Here is a 19,104-nt window from a genome sequence, read left to right on the forward strand (position 1 = left end):
TGCTTACTTTCTCCCATGCTCTGATCTTTCTCTTATTGACCATTTAATCATTCTTTGCTGTATCGTTGTGTTCTGCCTAATCCTTTGACCTTCCAACCACCTTTGCATAATTTTGTGCACTTTCTTTAAGTTTGCAACTTTTTTACGCTTTTCGTTAGCTTAAATAATGAATCTTCTCACTGGAATTTTTCTGTCTCTGGAATGGAAGAAAATTATTTTTTTGGGAATGGATTTATCGATTCAATAATAATTGCAAGACCATATACAATCCAAATTTAACTATAATTCTCAGTTCGGATGTGATTTCAATTCCAAAGAGAGAGTATCCTATACCTTGCTTGAACAAGTAAAGGGTACATATGTTGATTGACATGGTCCAAATCTCTTTATTTAACTATGCATCATAACACTACCAGTAATAAACTTCAAAACAAGATGGAGCAAGCTTGTCCAGCTTGCCAACAAGAAATTAATGAGCAGTGGGAAAAGCTTGCATAAGAAAGAAAATAAACAGGAAAAATAATTTTAAAAGTAAGATAAAATGTTACTTTATTATTTAATTCTGTTCAATTGCATTAAGATTTTGAAATACATAGTAATCATGGATATACATATGCAGTACCAGTGGAGGGCCTAAAATAATGCAAACCCATACAATTGCATTTCCATAGAATCCTCTTAAATATTTACTTAGAAACCAAGCAGTCGGAACCTAGGGGGAGAAAGTAAGTAAAGATTAGAGTAATAATTTAGAAGTTGCAAAACTGGAAACCATGTTCCAGTATAAAAGTTGCAAATGTCACAATTCCAATAATCTATGAAGGTTAATATCCATGTACTGACATCATTACCATATAGATTGTCATTTCAATGATAGATTCAATTTTAGAGGTACATTTTTAAAATCAATAATGTAGCAGGTATTTCTGTTAGAACACGCGTTAGAACACGCGTTTGAGGAATAGTGGACACTATCTGGATAGCGCAAATTTCTATAGGGCAAGGTTGTGCAAGAACACGACCATCACGTTATACCAGAAATATCTGTACTCAGTAAGAGATTCCTCTATTATTATGCATATGGCTACAGTATGTTTTCTTCTTAGGCAGCTTCTCAAGATTAAGGATGATTTTATTCCATTATTATGGGTTCTGATATCATGAAGTGATCTGATACTGGATTTGCTGACACTGCAAAAGGTAGTATCTCCTGAAGCGAGAGGGTAGGATGCTTGGAATTGTTATGGATCAGACCAGACTGCCTCAAAATATTTTAAGAAGGCCGCCTAGACCCTAACCTTTTCTTATTTTAAAGGTAGATGTGAAGTGTGTGTTCAAGATGTGGTGTGACTGGTCAAAAGACTCAATGTTAGGAAGAATACAATTTATTTAAACTCTATAGTTAAAATAAATACTATAGTATTTATAAAGGAAGAGGAATTTAGAATAACTTAACTATTGGAAAATGTAACTATATAATAGATACACTACCTATCGGTAATTAACTGTTCAAATGTAATAGTTGAAAACTGTGGCACTGGAAAAGCACAGCAAGTGCTGCAGCATCCGAGGAGCTGAATAATTGATGTTTTGGGCATAAGCCCTTCATCAGGGATGTTGGGGGGGGGTGAAGGGGGTTGAGAGATAAAGAGGGTGGGGTGAGGTAGCTGGGAAGGTGATTGGTAGATGCAGATGGGGAGTGATGGTGGTGATAGGTTAGAAGGGAGTTTGGAGTGGATAGGTGGGAAGGAAGATAGGCAAGTAGGATAGTTCAAGAGGGCGGTGCCGAGTTGGAGGGTTGGATCTGGGATGAGGTGGGGAGAGGGGAGATGAGGAAACTGGTGAAGTCGACATTGGCACCATGTGGTTGGAGGGTCCCAAGGCAGAAGATGAGGCGTTCTTCCTTCAGGCAACAGGTGACTTGGATTTGGCAATCAAGGAGGCCTTGGACTTGCATGTCATGCCAGAGTGGGAGGGGGAGTTAAAGTGGTTGGTCACAGGTGGTGGGGTTGTTTGGTACGTGTCCCAGAGATGTTCGCTGAAACTTTCTGAGTTGGCGTCCTGTCTCCCCAGTATAGAGGAGACCACATCAAGAGCAACTGACACAGTAGATGAGATGTTTGGATGTGCAGGAAAATGTCTGCTGGATGTGAAAAGATCCTTTGGGGTCTTGAATGGAGGTGTGTGTGTGTGTGGGGGGGGGGGTGGGGAGGGTGGAGGTACAGGTCTTACACCTCTTGCAGCAGCAAGGAAAGGTGCCAGGAGTGGAGGGGGGATGGTGGGAGGGGGCACAAACCTGACAAGGGCAGAGGAGTGGTCTCTACGGAATGCTGATAGGGGTGGGGAGGGTCTGATTGTAGGTGGTGGAAATGGTGAGACACACACACCAAACAACTCAACCACCCTGCGGCCGACCACTTCAACTCTCCCTCTCACTCTGCCAAGGACATGCAAGTCCTGAGCTGTCTCTACCACCAAATCCAAGCCAACCGACGCCTGGACGAAGAAAGTCTCATCTTCCACTTTGGGACCCACATGGCATCAACGTCAACTTCACCAGTTTCTTCATCTTCCCTTGCCCCACCTCATCTCAGATCCAACACTCCAACTCAGCACCACCCTCTTGAACTGTCCTACTTGCCCATCTTCCTACCCACCTATCTGCTCCAACCTTCCCACCATCATCCCTCACCTACATCTAATTATTGCCTTCCCAGCTACCTCACTCCCTTCTATTTATCTCACAGCCCCCTTCCACCCTCCAACTTCATGAAGGGCTTATGTCTGAATTGTCGATTCTCCTGCTCCTCGAATGTTGCCTGACCTGCTGTGCTTTTCCAGCGCCACACTTTTTAACTCTGATCTCCAGCATCTGTAGTCCTCACTTGCTCCTGTTTTAAAATAGTAGCATTCCATAAACATAGCCCTTGGCAAAAAAAAGCAAATTCAGACACAGATTCTTATATGCAGCTCTCCAATCCAGGAGGAAAAAACATCAAGGAAAATTCCAGAGAAAGTAGCAGCTTGCAATCATTCACTGAAGCTTCCAACTCTTCTGAGACCCAAACAGCTTCTGAGACCCAAACAGGTTTTGAGTGCTGAAAACAAAAACTAGAAAGACTGGTCTGAAAACGTTGGCCACTCTCATTCAAGCTACTTCCATTGTTTCAACTTTTTAAACAATAACCTAAAGGCCTCCTAGGTTGTATACTTAAGCCATCTTTGATAGTCAGTTCAGCACCTCTGCCTTTACAACCTCTCCAAAAAAACCCAGGGCACAAGAACCTTTATAAAATGACAGCATCATCACAGTATTCAGCATGCATTTTCTGCTGTTTTCATTTTGACTTCCATCTACTGATGACTTTCAAAATGGTCAACAGCTTTGCGGGTGCTTTTTTACTGTATTGTGTTGTTTCATGGTACAGATTCCCACTGATTTATAGGGTTATTGTATTCGTCGAGGGAAGCTTTAAGAGGTCATTGAAGGGTTCCTCCTGATAACTACTAGTCATGACAAAGTTTGGTGTAGACAGCTTGCTTTGGAAGTCTTATGTCAGGCATGCAGACAGTTTGGCCTGTCCAATGCAGCTGATTGACCATAGGCAATGGCTAAATACTGGGAATATTGATTTGAGAAAGGTCACTAATTTTGGAGTGCCTATTCTGCCAGTGGTTTTGCAGGAACTTGCAGAGACATTTCTTATAACATTTCTGAAGGGATTTGAGGTATCTACTGTACACCATCCATGTTTCTGATGCAAACAGGAGGACTGGTAACACCGCTGCTCTGTAGAGCTTAGTGTCAGGACTGTGCTCTTTATGATTAAGTATGCAGTTCCTCAGACAGCCAAAGGCAATGATAAATTCCACATTCAATGTCTGTCCTCACTGGAATGAGTCTCCCAAGATATGGAAGTTGATGCACATTGTCCAGTGTTCACTTTTTCAATTCCTTTTCTTTTTAAATTCCTTTTCTTTTTAAATACCTATAAAACTTTGATTATTTGTTTATATATTTCTTGCTAGCTTTCTCTCATTCTAATCTTTCATTCCTTATTAATATTTTAGTCATCCTTTGCAGTGGTTTAATATTCTGTCTAACCTTCTGACCTTGTACCCATCTTGATGGTGAGCTAGCAAGGATCTTGATAATTGAGGGTCAGTATTGTGCAGTATGAGCAGGTTGGTGAAGGACCTTTGTCTTCTGGATGTTTAGCCTAAGGCCAATTCTCTCTTCCTACCCTTTGAATGCATCAACGATAGGTTGGAGCTTAGCCTCACAGTGTGTGCACATGTATTCATCGACTGCATATTACAGCTAAACAACAGAGATTGAGAGGGTTTGGATCTGGCCAGGAGGTAATGCAAATTGAAAAGTTTCCCACTTGTTCTGTAGAGGTGAAGCATCATAGCAAAGAAGATGGAGAAGATCTCTGGTGCAATGACACAGTCTTGCTTGACTGAGTTTGCACACAAATTGTGTCTATGTGGATTCGTTGATGAGGATCACAATTTGCATGCTGTTGTGCAGCAGGTAGAGGATCGTGATGAATACCTGCAAGCAATCAACGTTGAGGAGCATGTTCCACGGTTTTACCTGGTTTACAGAATTGAAGATCTTTGTGACATCAAAGAAATCCATCTATAGAGGTTGCTTTTGTTCTTTGCACCTCTTTTGAATGGGCATTGCCTATGAAGATCATGCTCACTTTGCCTCTTGATGGATGAAATCTGCTTTGTGACTTCAGGAGGAGCTGTTTGAGGGAGAAAGTGATTGAGGAGAATGTTTGCAAATACTTTTTGTCTGTCTGTCATTACTGCAATTGATCTTATCTCTCTTTCTGAAGATAGTAACAATTACTACATTTCAGAGATCTTCTGGCATGCAATTTCCCTTCCAGATGAGGCTGTTGAAGTTTTTAAAGAATATTTGTTTGTCTTGTCTTCGTATTTCAATAAGGGTTCAGTCTGTGCCAGAGATCTTGTTCGTTCCTAGATGTCAGATAGACCTTTCAACCTCATTTCTGACTACGATTGTACGACGGCGATAAGTAACATGCAATAGATGTGGCCAATGTCACTTACATCAGCAGAGTCTCAACTGAGGAGATCCTCAAACTACACTTGCCAATGCCATCTGCTATCTCTGTCCTTGATGGGTACAACTGTTCTTAGTTCTCAGTGGGATCGGTCCTTGGGTGTTAGATGGTTTTGACTGCATTGAAGAATCCATGTATGTCAGGGCCGTGTAAATTATGTGCTCTTTCCACCTATCATTTGTTCTTTTAGCTTTTTAGGTCATCAGGTTTTTGGTGCACCTCAACCTTCATTTGTCTATAGACCTGCTTTCTTTCCTTTGAGTATTAGTGGCGTTTCTAATTCAGGTATGCCTTGCACTTGTGATTTAGTCACTCCTGCATCTCCTGGTCATTCTTGTTAAACCAGTCTTGATATTTTCTGGCACAGAAACCCAAATCTTGCTGCAAGTGCTGTTTATAGTGGAATTAAGGGCAGACCAGGCACTGTGGACATTCTGTGTTTCCTGTCCATTGAACATCATTAGGTTAACTGTAAGACACTGACTGAGTGGGTCTTCCTTCGCAGTGTTCTTGAGATCATCAACACTGCTTAGAATGCTGCTGCACTTTTCTGGCCAGGCTGATGGAGATAGGAAACTGGAACAAGAGATTGTCAGTCCAGTAGTCATCAGCCCCTGCCACGGGTGATGAGAATAACCTTGTTCATTCCAACCTCGCTTGGAATGGTAACGTAGTTAAGCAGGTCCCACTGTTTGCAGCAAGAGTATTTCCAAGATGTTTTGCATTTGTCTCTGTCGGCGGGTGTTATGACTAGGTATTTCATCAAGATAGGACTCTGTTAATAGTTAACCTCCCTTCACAATCACACCTTTCCAGAAGTTTGTGTAACTTTTGCATTGAAATCACCAAGGAGAGCGAAACTGTCTTCCTTTGGGACCTGGCTCAGTAACTGATCAGGATTGGAGTAGAATTTCTCTTTGATCTCATCTTTTTGGGATTTACACACTGATAATGCTGGATTTCTGAGTTAGAGTGAGCCAAAGGATTGTGAGGCATTTGCTTATTGCACGGGAGGCTTGTTGATACAGTCAACTCATTAATTTTTATGACAAAACTAATCCTTTAGAGTTGATTTGCTTCTTAAGATGTGATTGCCACCTGGTTCTTTGAGGTGACCTATCCCTGCCTTCCATGTCTCACTCAAGGATGATGTCAATGTCATAGCACTGGAGTTCCCGAGTTACGTCAGCGGTGTGATGTTCAGGTCTGGTGCTGTTAGAGTTGTCCATGAGTGTCCTGATGTTCGAATTCCCAAACAACAGAATGCAAAGAGAGGACATAAATGTGTTTTTTTCTGATTGGCAATCAGAGGCTCATAGTATGCCTTGGCTCAGTATTGGGTCTGCAATTGTTTACAATTTACATAGATGATTTAGAGTTTGGGACCAAGTGCAGTGCATCAAAGTTTACAGATGACACTAAAAGAGTAGTGGAGCAAAATGTGTAGATGACACTGAGAATCTGCAGAGGGATATAGATAGCTTACGTGAATAGGCAAGGGTCTGGAAGATGGAGTACAATGTTGGTAAATGTGAGGTCATCCATTTTGGTAGGAATAACAGCAAAATGGACCATTATTTAAATGGTGAAAAATTGCAGCATGCATCTGTGCAGAGGGACCTAGGTATTCTTGTGTATGAATCACAAGAAGATATTTGCAGGTGCAACAGTTAATGAAGAAGGAAAATGGAATGTTGTCCTTCATTGCTAGAAGGATGGAGTTTAATAATAGGGAGGTTGTGCTGCAGCGGTATAGGGTGTTGGTGAGGGCACACCTGGAGTACAATGTACAATTTTGGTCTCCTTTTGGGAGAAAGATGTACTGGTACTGGAAGGGGTGCAAAGGAGTTTCACTAGTTTGATTCTGGAATTTACAACATTGGCTTATGAGGAGAAATTGAGCAAACTGGGACTACACACATTAGAATTTAGAAGAATGAGGGGGGATTTTGTAGAAACATGCAATTATGAACTGGCAGGTGAAACCAGGACATGAGGACATAGCCTCGAAATAAAGGGAAGCAGATTTAGGACTGAGTTGAGGAAGAACTTCTTCACCCAAAAGATTGTGAATCTGTAAAATACCCTGCCCAATGAAGCAGTTGAGGCTACCTCCTTGAATGATTTAATTGAAGGAATTAAAGGTAATGGTGAGTGGGTGAAGCTGAGTTCATGAAAAGATCAGGCATGATTTTATTGAATGGCAGAGCAGGGCTTGATAGGCCAGATGGCCTATTCTTGCTCCTATTTCTGAAGTTCCTGTATTCCTTTTGAGGGTGTGCAATTTGCCTGTGTATAGGATCTTTTAACATTGGGTAGCCATTGCACACCAACTACTATATGGTCTTGGTAGAGCAAGGACTTTGTTCAATAACAGGGATAACTGAGATGAATGGAACCCAGGCTCCATTGCAGGGCAAGGACTAACACAGACACACATGTTGTTGTTCCTGAACCCCCTGAGCATGCAGCCTTGTTGTTTGAGAGTCAGTGTCAAATTGAACAGGGTACAGGTAGTTCTTCTATATGGTTGTGTTCTTGTGCAACCCTGCATTTAAAAAAAAAATCACTCTTTAGTAACAACACTTAGTGTTAGTGATGTTACAGCCAACACATGTTTTAAAAGTTTGTGCTTTAGAAACAGTATCACCAATTTGTCAATTGTGTTACAGCGAAATCACATTAACAAAAGGTGTGTTATAGCAGAATGACTGGTAGTCCTCATCGATCAGCCCCTTTATATCAACAAAGACTTACTAATGCCACAGTATCATGATCCAAGCTCTGAACATCCCTTTCTCCACTGTTTAAGTGGCTGGTTCTGCCTTTCTCCTTGCCATTTTTCACACAAGCAGCTCTGGGTTCAAAGTTTGTGAGAAGATTTGTAGCTCGGGTGCTCGTTGTTGTGGTTCTGTTCGCTGAGCTGGGAATTTGTGTTGCAGACGTTGTCCCCTGTCTAGGTGAAATCCTTAGTGCTTGGGAGCCTCCTGTGAAGCGCTTCTGTGATGTTTCCTCTGGCATTTATAGTGGTTTGTCTCTGCCGCTTCCGGTTGTCAGTTCCAGCTGTCCGCTGCAGTGGCTGGTATATTGGGTCCAGGTCGATGTGTTTGTTGATAGAATCTGTGGATGAGTGCCATGTCTCTAGGAATTCCCTGGTTGTTCTCTGTTTGGCTTGTCCTATAATAGTAGTGTTGTCCCAGTCGAACTCATGTTGCTTGTCACCCGCGTGTGTGGCTACTAAGGATAGCTGGTCGTGTCGTTTCGTGGCTAGTTGGTGTTCATGGATACGGATCATTAACTGTCTTCCTGTTTGTCCTATGTAGTGTTTTGTGCAGTCCTTGCATGGGATTTTGTATACTACGTTGGTTTTGCTCATGCTGGGTATCGGGTCCTTTGTCCTGGTGAGTTGTTGTCTGAGAGTGGCTGTTGGTTTGTGTGCTGTTATGAATCCTAGTGGTCGTAGTAGTCTGGCCGTCAGTTCAGAAATGTTCTTGATGTATGGTAACATGGCTAGTCCTTTGGGTTGTGGCATCTCCTCATTCCGTTGTCTTTCCCTAGGGCATCTGTTGATGAAATTGCGGGGGTATCCGTTTTTGGCGAATACATTGTAGAGGTGTTCTTCTTCCTCTTTTTGCAGTTCTGGTGTACTGCAATGTGTTGTGGCCCTTTTGAACAGTGTCTTGATGCAACTTCTTTTGTGTGTGTTGGGGTGGTTGCTTTTGTAGTTTAGGATTTGGTCTGTGTGTATGGCTTTCCTGTATACTTTTGTGGTGAATTCTCCGTTCCGTGTTCTCAGTACCATCACGTCTACCAATGGGAGTTGGGTGCTGGGTGGTGGCACCTGCTGCTCCCTCCCTATGCTCTCACTGCCTCTGCACTGCTTTTATCTTTGTTACTGTTCTCACTCTTTCCTGAAGCTCCTCTGCTGTGTTCCTGTTGCCTCTACACCATTATTATTGTTGCTGATCTTGTGATATGTACGCATAAAAAGATACACTGTAGCACATTGAAGTCTACTTTGATAGCACCTGTCTCACCTGAAACTTCAACACTGATAATAAGAGGAGCAATATAATGAGAATAACCAGAACTCCAAATTCTCCTCTACATCATACAGTATCCAAACATGGACTTTTATCTCAATTACTTTTTTGTCAGTTGGTCACAGTGAGTTGATATTACATGCAGAGATATAACACATTACCACACCCACTGTAGTGGTTCAAGAAGGGTACCATTATTTGTGTGACTGTGTATATACTAATGAGATACAGTGTGTACATAGATACTTCTTTACTAAGTTAATGTTCTCTTACCTCTTAGAACTCTGTAAATGTTCTTCAGCAGCAAAATGAGAACCAAGAATATTATAAGAGATTTTGGACCTGAATGAAATGTTTGTTGTTATGACGCATTATGTAGTTAAAGGAATGTAAGTGGGTTTTTATGCAATGGATACTTAAGAAATTTATATTATTTAATCTTAGCATGGGTTCTGATGTCTGTCATATACTGGGTGAGTTTGCACGGTAGATGTAAAAGAAAAGGGTGGTGGGTACAGGGGCTTGGGAGGGTGAGGGTGTGAGGGATGAAAGGTTGTTTTATGTTTTATTTTATCTTATTAAATTTTGAACACAGTTTCAAAGCCCATAGGTAGTTTTTCTGTGTAGCCTTCCCCCACACCTGGGATCTTTCTCATTTGTTCCAGGATTTCTTGGCCTAACTCCCAGGGGACCTTGCAATGAAGCTTCCCCAGTGCACTTGACCCAGCTCTTTCATTGCATCAGACTAGGCTAAGGTTGAACCCAGGTCCTGGTGTCTAATCTTCTGCACCATCTAGTTACCCAATAAATATGAGTTTTATAGATGTAGAATATCTAAAGAGATAGACCTCTTATTGTTAACATAGATTATAATTTTAAAAATGTGTATATTGCATATTTCATGATATTTTCAATGTAAACATTGCTTTGAAATCAAATTTACCATTTCTACTTACAATGCATTTCAGATTTTAGTACATTATCAGCATCACATTTTATTTATTCCTAACATATTCCTTTTTGTCCTCCCTACTGTCTATAACTGTCAACTTATACATTTGATGTGTTTGGCAATTTTTCCTCAGTTCTAAGTGTTTCCAAATTCTGGAACACAGGGAGAACTACCATTTGGATACAGAACTGGCTCAAAGGTAGAAGACAGAGGATGGTGGTGGAGGGTTGTTTTCAGACTGGAGGCCTGTGACCAGTGGACTGCCACAAGGATCGGAGCTGGGTTCACTACTTTTCATCATTTATATAAATGATTTGGATGTGAGCATAAGATGTATAGTTAGTAAGTTTGCAGATGACACCAAAATTGGAGATGTAGTGGACAGCGAAGAAGGTTACCTCAGATTACAACAGGATCTTGATCAGATGGGCCAATGGGAAGTGGCAGATGGAGTTTAATTTAGATAAATGCGAGGTGCTGCATTTTGGGAAAGCAAATCTTAGCAGGTCTTATACACATAATGGTAAGGTCCTAGGGAGTGTTGCTGAACAAAGAGACCTTGGAGACCTTCAAGGTTCATAGCTCCTTGAAAGTGGAGTCGCAGATAGATAGGATAGTGAAGAAGGCATTTGGTATGCTTTCCTTTATTGGTCAAAGTATTGAGTACGGAGTTGGGAGTCATGTTGCAGCTGTACAGGACATTGGTTAGGCCACTGTTGGAATATTGCGTGCAATTCTGGTCTCCTTCCTATCGGAAAGATGTTGTGAAACTTAAAACGGTTCAGAAAAGATTTACAAGGACATTGCCAGGGTTGGAGGAATTGAGCTATAGGGAGAGATTGAATAGGCTGGGGCTGTTTTCACTGGAACGTCGGAGACTGAACCTTATAGAGATTTACAAAATCATGAGGGGCATGGATAGAATAAATAGACAAAGTCTTCTCCCTGGGGTGGGAGAGTCCAGAACTAGAGCACATTGGTTTAGAGTGAGAGGGGAAAGATATAAAAGAGACCTACGGGCAACGTTTTCATGCAGAAGGTGGTATGTGTATGGAATGAGCTGCTAGAGGAAGTTGTGGAGGCTAGTACAACGCAACATTTAAAAGGCATCTGGATGGGTATATGAACAGGAAAGGTTTGGAGGAACATGGGCCGTGTGCTGGCAAGTGGGACTAGATTGGGTTGGGATATCTGGTCAGCATGGACGCATTGGACTGAAGGGTCTGTTTCCATGCTGTACATCTCTATAACTCTATAATGGGCATAAAAGGTATAAAGGGCAATCTGATTTGGAGAGGCAAGAATAGAATCTGAGATAGGAAATTAGAATGATATACTGGTGTACTCAGTGTTCATCAGAGAATAGGGTAAAGATACATTATTGAAGCTCTGCACCTAATCAATGTTTCTGTTGATGCTGGTTGACAAAATTTGGACTAATAGTTTGATGTATGCATTTTTGAAATTTGGGTTCATCAATAAGGCTGGCATTTATTGTTTATTTCTAGTTTCTTAATATCAATTAGATACAACTTAGAGGTTTGTTACGCTACTGGAGAGGGGAATTAAGAGTCAGATATATGAGCATAAAACTGGAGTCACATGTATGCTAGATTAGGTAAGAACAGAAAGTTTCCTTCTTGAAAGACGTTAGTGAACCAGACTTGTTTTTTTATGTCATTTGGATAGTCACTTTCAATGATGCCATTTTATTAATTCTATTTTAATTAACAAAATTCTCAATCGGCGAACATGGTGAAGTTCCCTCTGATTTGGGCCAAGCAATCCCAGAACAAGTAAGGAAGTGTCAGGTGAAGGGGCAGGCTGTGCAGAAAGCCTATCTCTGGGCTTGAAAATGTGCGTAAAATTTAAAAAGTGAATAAATCAATTATTTTTGTTCATTCATGGGGTGAGGGCATCATTGACTATGCCAGCATTTAATGCCCATCCTAATTGCCTAGAGGACAATTAAAAGTCAACCACATTGATGTAAGTCTGGAGTCGCATGTAGGCCAGACCACCAATGTTTTCTTAAGTTTCCTTCCCCAAAGGACATTAGTGAACAGATGGGTTTTTGCAATAATTGACAATGAATTCATGGTCCTTAGACTCTTAATTCCAGATTTTCTTTTGAATTCCACTATAGTGGGATTCAAACCTGGTCCCCAGAACATTACTTGGGTCTTTAGATTAATAGTCCAGTGATAATACTACTAAGCCATCTCACATTCTCTGGACCTTTGGTGTGAGTCTGTCATTTACTTGTTCAGCAACATAAGCGGCACATTTTATAAGACTATAAGACATAGGAGTGGAAGTAAGGCCATTCGACCCACTGAGTCCACTCCGCCATTTAATCATGGCTGATGGCCATTTCAACTCCACTTACCCACACTCTCCCCAGAACCCTTAATTCCTTGCGAGATCAAGAATTTATCATCTCTGCCTTGAAGACATTTAACATCCAGGCTTCCACTTTATGCGTCAGTCTTTATAATGGAGAATACTATGAGCATCCAATTAATACTAAAGAATATAGTGGAGGAATTAAGTACCATCACCATTACTACAGATGTAGTATTAGACCAAGTATTGAGGCTAAAGGCAGATAAACCCCTTAGCCCTGATGGCTTGCAATTTTCCAAAAATCCTTGGATTCTAGAGAAGTACCAGAGGATTGGAAAACTGCCAATATGACACCCCTATTCAAAAAGGGAGGGAGGCTGAAAGCAGGTAACAATAGGCCGAGTAACCTAACATCTATTGATAGAAAAATATTGGAATCAATTATTAAGGGAGCAATAGCAGAACATTTGGAAAATCATCATCTAATCAAAAGTCAACATAGCTTCATGAAAGGGAAATCATGTCTGACTAATTTATTAGAGTTTTTTGAGGAAGTCTCAACCACAGCAGATAGAGGAGAACCAGGAGATATGTTGTATTTGGATTTGTAGAAGGTGTTTGTCAAGGTCCCTAATAAAGATTAAGCCATAAGATAAGAGCCCATGGTGTTGGAGATAATACATTGGCATGGATAGAGAGTTGCCTAATGGGCAGGAAACAATGAGTGGAGTTGGCAACATGTAACCAGTGAGGTTCCACAGGGATTAGTGCTGGGACCACAAATGTTTCCAATACGTATTATATCCTTGGCGGAAGGGAGTAAATGTACTGTAGCCAAATTTGCAGATGACACAAACGTAAGTGGAAAGGGAAGTTGTGATAGGGATACAAATATATGCAAAGAGATATTGATAGGTTCGGTAAGTGAGCAAAATAAATTGGCAAATGGAGTATAATGTGGAAAATGTGAAGTTGTTCATCTTGAAAGGGAGAAAAACAAACTATTATTTAAATGGAGAAAATTGTAGAAAGCTGCAATGAAAAGGAGTTGGGGGCTACTTGCGCATGAAAGCTAGCACACATGCAGCAGGTAATCACGGCCAGTCAGGCAGCATCTGAGAAGGAGAGTTGACATTTCAAGCATAAGCTCTTCATCAGGAAGAGGTTATGCTCAAAACGTCGACTCTTCTGCTCCACTGATGCTCCCTGACCGGCTGTGCTTTTCCAGCGCAACACCTTTTGACTCTGATCTCCAGCATCTGCAGTCCTTACTTTCTCCCAGCAGAATCAGGAAGACTAATGGAATGTTGGCCCTTATTTCAAAGGGTTGTGAGTAGAGAACTCTTACTGCAACTGTGAGAGGTGCTGGCGAGGCCACATCTGGAGTACTGAGAGTTGTTTTGGTCGCCTTATTTAAGATATTATTTCATTAGAGGCAGTTCAGGGAAGTTTCACTAGGATGATCGCTGATATGGAGGGATTGTCTTATGGGCAAAGGTTAAACAGGTTTGGACTCCACTCATTGGAATTTAAAAGAATTAGCGGTGATCTCATTGAAAAGTATAGGATTCTTAAGGGGCTTGACAGGATAATGACGATACAATGTCTGTCCTCGTGAGAGAGACTAGGTCCAGAGGGCATAATCTCAGAATTAAGGAGCACCAAATTAAGACTGAGATGAGAAGGAATTTCTTCTCTTAGAGGGTTGTGAGCCTTTGGAACTCCTTGCCATGGAGAGCCGTGGAGCAGAGTCCTTGTGTTTGTTAAGGCAGAAATTCATTCTTGTTCAGTCGGGGAATTAAAGCAGGAAAGTGGACATGGGTTTTGGATCAGCGATGATCCTCTTAAATGATAGAGCAGGCTCAAGAAGCAATATGGCCCACTCATGTTCCTATTTCTTATGGTTTTTTGGTCTTATTACCATAACCCTAACCTTTTATTTTTATCTTTATCAGCTGATGCTTGAATGGCAGAACCCAGGATGGGGATCTGGCAAGAAGAGCCAGAAACATGCTGAACTTTCCTTCCATTTATTTTAGTGGAAGAATAACCCATTAGATTATGTTGACTTGCAAACCAGCCCACCCACTCCTGCGCCTCGCCACACTGTTGCTCAATTCGCCTTGCATTAAATTACCCTGGTCTCCTGTGTAGAGATAAAATATGTAAGTTGTGATAGGAAATTATTTATTTTTGCTGAAAACGTGTAATGACAGCAAACATAGAGCCTTACCTGGAGCATCATCTCTATGAACAACCACATGCGGAACATACGAAGTGGTGCTGCAATTAGGTACTGCATCAAGAAAAATGTTTAAATGTTATACTTGTTTACTTCAAAAGGAACAAAAATGAAATGATTTGCATTTCATTCAGGCCAAAAATATGGACAACTGGAAAATACAACATATATTATTAGATCAGTTTATAACTGGTAGTAGCGCTAATATAGATTTTAATACGTTTACTGTTCACACTAGTGATCAATTTGAAGGACATCCTTGCGAAGGTTTTCTGCTCATGGATAATGTCCTTTATTGATTACATGATCTAAAAACAAATAGGATTTCTTACAGTATCTATAAATTGTGCAAACATAACCACATGTAAGCAACAGACATTAAGTTCTGTTATAGGAGTAAGTCAAGGACATTTTTTTAGGAGGATGTACAATTTTGCTTGTGTTCTTATATTTAATGATGCATGCAAATGTATTGTGGCCTGCCAAGATTTGAGATTTCTCATCATTTTCTATTTTAGAATTAATTTTCAAAACAAAATACATTCATGTCTTTTTTTAACGAAGAGCAGGGAGTTGTATCTCTTGGCATGATTATTAAAGTTAAAAATGCAAAATATCAATCTTTATTGTAAATGAAAGAAGTATGAAAACAAACCCGTTAGCCCTTAGGTGCCTGGTTTGTTGTGTTTGAGAAGTGAGATTAAGTTCAATGGAATTTGTGTCGACTATTTGCTCACTGACTGAGTGTGAATTAAAGCAGCTTAATGATTTGGATCTGGTCTTTGTTTCACCAAGAGCTTCAGGGGATATGTGAAAGACAGAGAGTATGCAGTTCATATCGCGAGATCCAGCTGTTACACCTGTTTATGTTGCGGATGTATTTATATTTATAGCTATTATTAGCTATTTGACAGTACAGCTACACTCCTAAAATCTAAGATGGTCAAGACGTTTTGCTGAAGCAATCACCACCACTGTTCCTGAGAACATATCTCAAGCCATTCCTAAATTTCTAACAAGGCTGTTTCAGAGACATAGATTTTGGCAGCACTACATACTGAGAAGTAATAAAACTTGAGCTTTCTTGACAGCAAGGGGTTTAGGCTTCATGGGCAGGTGGATCTAAAGCTTAATGGTTATATAATGTAGTTAGATCTTTTTTGGGTAATATTTCTGGTATTAAGTTATTGACACTGGGGAAACAGAGATTCACAAGTCATTTGTTAATCTCATAGTCCATTAGGAAACCAACAGTAAAAAGACCCCAAGCTTCAGCCTATTTCTCTAAGCCATATACAACCATATGTCATCTTGGGGAGCAGAAGAGATGGAGCATAATGTATGTTATTACGACACCAATATTTTTGTCTAGTTGCTAGGAAACATTATTGCACCAGTTTATAAACATAGTATATGAAGTAACTTTCACAATTTAAAAATACAATGACATTAAAAGATAATTTTGTCACTTGCACATGGTCAGTACAAAATTTCTTTTAACAATCCTGCTTAAAGCCAGTGTTCTCACATACCTCATGGTACAATGCTGACAGGACGAATACTGAGGCTTGTCCTTCCCACTTTGAATAACCCTTTTCAATCAGTGGTCTATAAATATGTCTATTGTACAATAAAAATAACCTTTGTTATAGCATCCAAACTTGTTATAGCTCAATCTGTCCAGCTACTGTATAGTTACAGTAAACTAACAGTTACATAATATATTAGATCAATTTGTTATTTATTTCCTGTTCTAATTATTTGTTCTACTTGCCACAGTATTTCATTTTCACTGAAGGGAGTCCATAAGAGTTAAAACTGTATTCTTATTATCCAACAACACTCCAATTCTTAATTGATATAATGGTAGAATTATTAAAATCAACCAACTTGATTGTGATAGAAGGAAAGATTGAATGCATTTATTTGCCAATGAATTCTATAGTCTTCCTCATTCACACAGATGAATAAACAAAAACAATTATTGGAAGTTATAGTTTTAAGGCTTTAATCTTGAGTTTGCCATGAATATAATGAGTGTTTGTAACGAATGCTTAGATGAATTACAAGGAACTGCTGAAAGAAGACATCAATAGCTGGAGGGACATAGCAGAGACTAATAAGAAAAAGGAAGAATACAAGGCCAAACTATTTCAATAAAGATAAGCAGTGGGACCAACAAATTCAGTGAACACTAGATGTCAAGGAAAATCTAGGATTGGATAAAGAGGATAAGGGAGGCCTAAGGCAGATACCAAGGCTCAAAGCAGCAGAAGCCGTAGAGGAGTATAGAATGTGCAAGAAGGAATGTAAAAAAGAAACTAAGAGAGAAAAGGGGGGCAGGAAAGGATAATTGCAGATAAAATAATGGAAAATTCTAATTTATTATACAAGTATATTAAGGGTAGATGAATAAATAGAGAAAGAGAGCAGGGCTAATGAAGGACCAAGTGATTAATGTATGTGGAGACAAAGTATATAGGTAGGGTTCTTTACGTCGGTTTTGACTGTGAGAGGGATGATGTTGGTATAGAAATTAGGGAGAAAGACTGTGATATAATTAAAGAAATTAGCACAGTCGGGGAGGAGTTTCTGCTTGAGTGGTAGACTTAAAAGTAGATAAATCACCAGGGGGTGGGTGAAATGTATCCAAGGTTATTAAGTGAGGCAAGGAAGGAAATAGTAGGAGCATTTGGAATAATTTTCAATTCTTCTCTAGCCACAGGATAGGTGCCAGAAAAATAGAGGACAGTCAATGTGGTATTGTTTTTCAAGAAGGATGGGAAAACCAGGAAACTACAGTCAGTCAAACCTTAGTGGTGGAAAAACTATTAGAAGTAATTCTGACGGTCAAAATTAATTTACACTTGAAGTGATAGGAACTAATTAAGAACAGCCAGCATGATCTTAAGCAGAGATCCTGTCTGACCAACTTGAGTGAATTTTTCACAGAGGTGACTAAGTGTGTAGTTGAGGGTAATGTTTGTGATATAGTGTACTTGGACTTCAGCAAGGCTTTTGATAATGTTCCACATGGGAGACTGACAGAAAAAGAAGAGCATAGGATCCAAGGCAAGTTGGTAATTGGATCTAGAACTGACTGAGTAACAGGAAGCTGAGCCAATGGTTGACGGTTGTTTTTGTGACTGAAAGCCTGTGTCCAGTGGGGTCCCACAGGGATCAGTGTTGGAACACTTGCAGCTTGTGGCATATTTAATCAGAGAGGATATTACAGGAGGATTTACAGGAGTGTATAGATGGGCTGGTCAGGTAGGCTGATCAGTGACAAATGGAACTCAACCTGGATAATAGTGCAAGGTGATGCATTTGGATAGGACAAATAGAGCAAGGGAACACTTGTTGAATAGTAGGACCCTGAGGAGCAGTAAGGATCAGAGAAACCATGGTGTGCTTGTCCACTTGTCCCTTAAACAGGTAGATAATGTGGTGAAGAAGGAAAATGGGATACTTGCCTTTATTACCAAGGCATCGAGTTTAGGAGCAGGGAGGCTATGCTGAAACTGATAAAATGTTGGTTAGGCCATAGCCAGAGTATTATGTGCAGTTCTGGATTCCACATCATAGGAGAGATGTAATTGCTTTGGAGATGTTGTAGAGGAGATACACCAGGATGTTGCCTGGGCTGGAGAATTTTAGTTATGAAGTTAATTTGGATAGACTGGGGTTGTTTTCCTTGAAGCAAAGGAGACTAAAGGGGTATATAATTGAGTTGTGTAAAATTATGGGGGAGTAGACAGGGTAGATGAGTGTAGTGATTGTAATGAGGTCAGCCAGCTGGACCTCATAGAATATGAGCTCCCTGATTGGGGCTGTTATTCTGGTCCAATCAAGGAGCCCTGTCCGACAGATACATTCAGGAGTGTCAGAAATTCTTTCATCCTGAGAGCTGGCTCTCAGGGAGCTAAATCAGTGTTAAAGACTCTCTATGTGCAAATAAAGGGTAACTTGGTGATGGGATGCTGGCCTCTGTGGAGTTATTTCAATGGGAAGAACCATTTTCTCTTAGTGGAGGGATCAACAACTGGGGGTATAGATTTAGGGTAACAAGCAGGAGGTTTAGAGGGGCTATGAAGAAATGTTTTGTCACCCAGAGGATGGTGGGAATCTGGAACTCACAGCCTGAAAAGATCATAGAGGTAGAACATTAAAAAAATGTGATAAGTATTTAAATGGGCACTTGTGATGCCAAAGGTATAGGTAAAGTGTTGGAAAATGAGATTAGAACATTTAGGTGCTTGTTTTTGACTGGTGCAGACTTTGATGGTTTGAAGCGCCTTTTTCTATGCTGTAGACCTCATTTTTTCTAGCTCCAGATAAAAACATGGCTGGAGAAAAGAAGTATTTACATAGTGTGGAAGATCAAACACAAAGCAAGTATCTTATTTTCTTCTTAATTAT

At 40.3% G+C, this 19,104-nt stretch overlaps 1 protein-coding gene across 3 annotated transcripts in view; it reads right to left on the bottom strand.

The window, feature by feature from the left end:
- Positions 1-530: 530 nt before the first annotated feature.
- Positions 531-19,104, bottom strand: part of LOC122558555 (diacylglycerol O-acyltransferase 1-like) — a 177,894-nt gene continuing 159,320 nt past the window's right edge. For 2 of the 3 annotated variants that reach the window (XM_087996049.1, XM_087996051.1), the window contains exons 10-12: positions 16,218-16,305; positions 14,677-14,739; positions 531-712 (exon numbers count right to left, since the gene is read on the bottom strand). In XM_087996049.1, coding sequence (XP_087852175.1) covers positions 557-712; positions 14,677-14,739; positions 16,218-16,305 — 307 coding nt within the window. In that variant the 3' untranslated portion in view covers positions 531-556. Of the gene's footprint in view, positions 713-9,418; positions 9,441-14,676; positions 14,740-16,217; positions 16,306-19,104 lie in introns of all 3 variants that reach the window. The other variant, XM_087996050.1, reaches the window with a different exon arrangement.

The sequence above is a fragment of the Chiloscyllium plagiosum genome, unplaced genomic scaffold, assembly GCF_037043375.1.
Source record: "Chiloscyllium plagiosum isolate Xiang-an unplaced genomic scaffold, Cpla_swu_hap1 HiC_scaffold_17, whole genome shotgun sequence".
NCBI lineage: Eukaryota > Metazoa > Chordata > Chondrichthyes > Orectolobiformes > Hemiscylliidae > Chiloscyllium > Chiloscyllium plagiosum.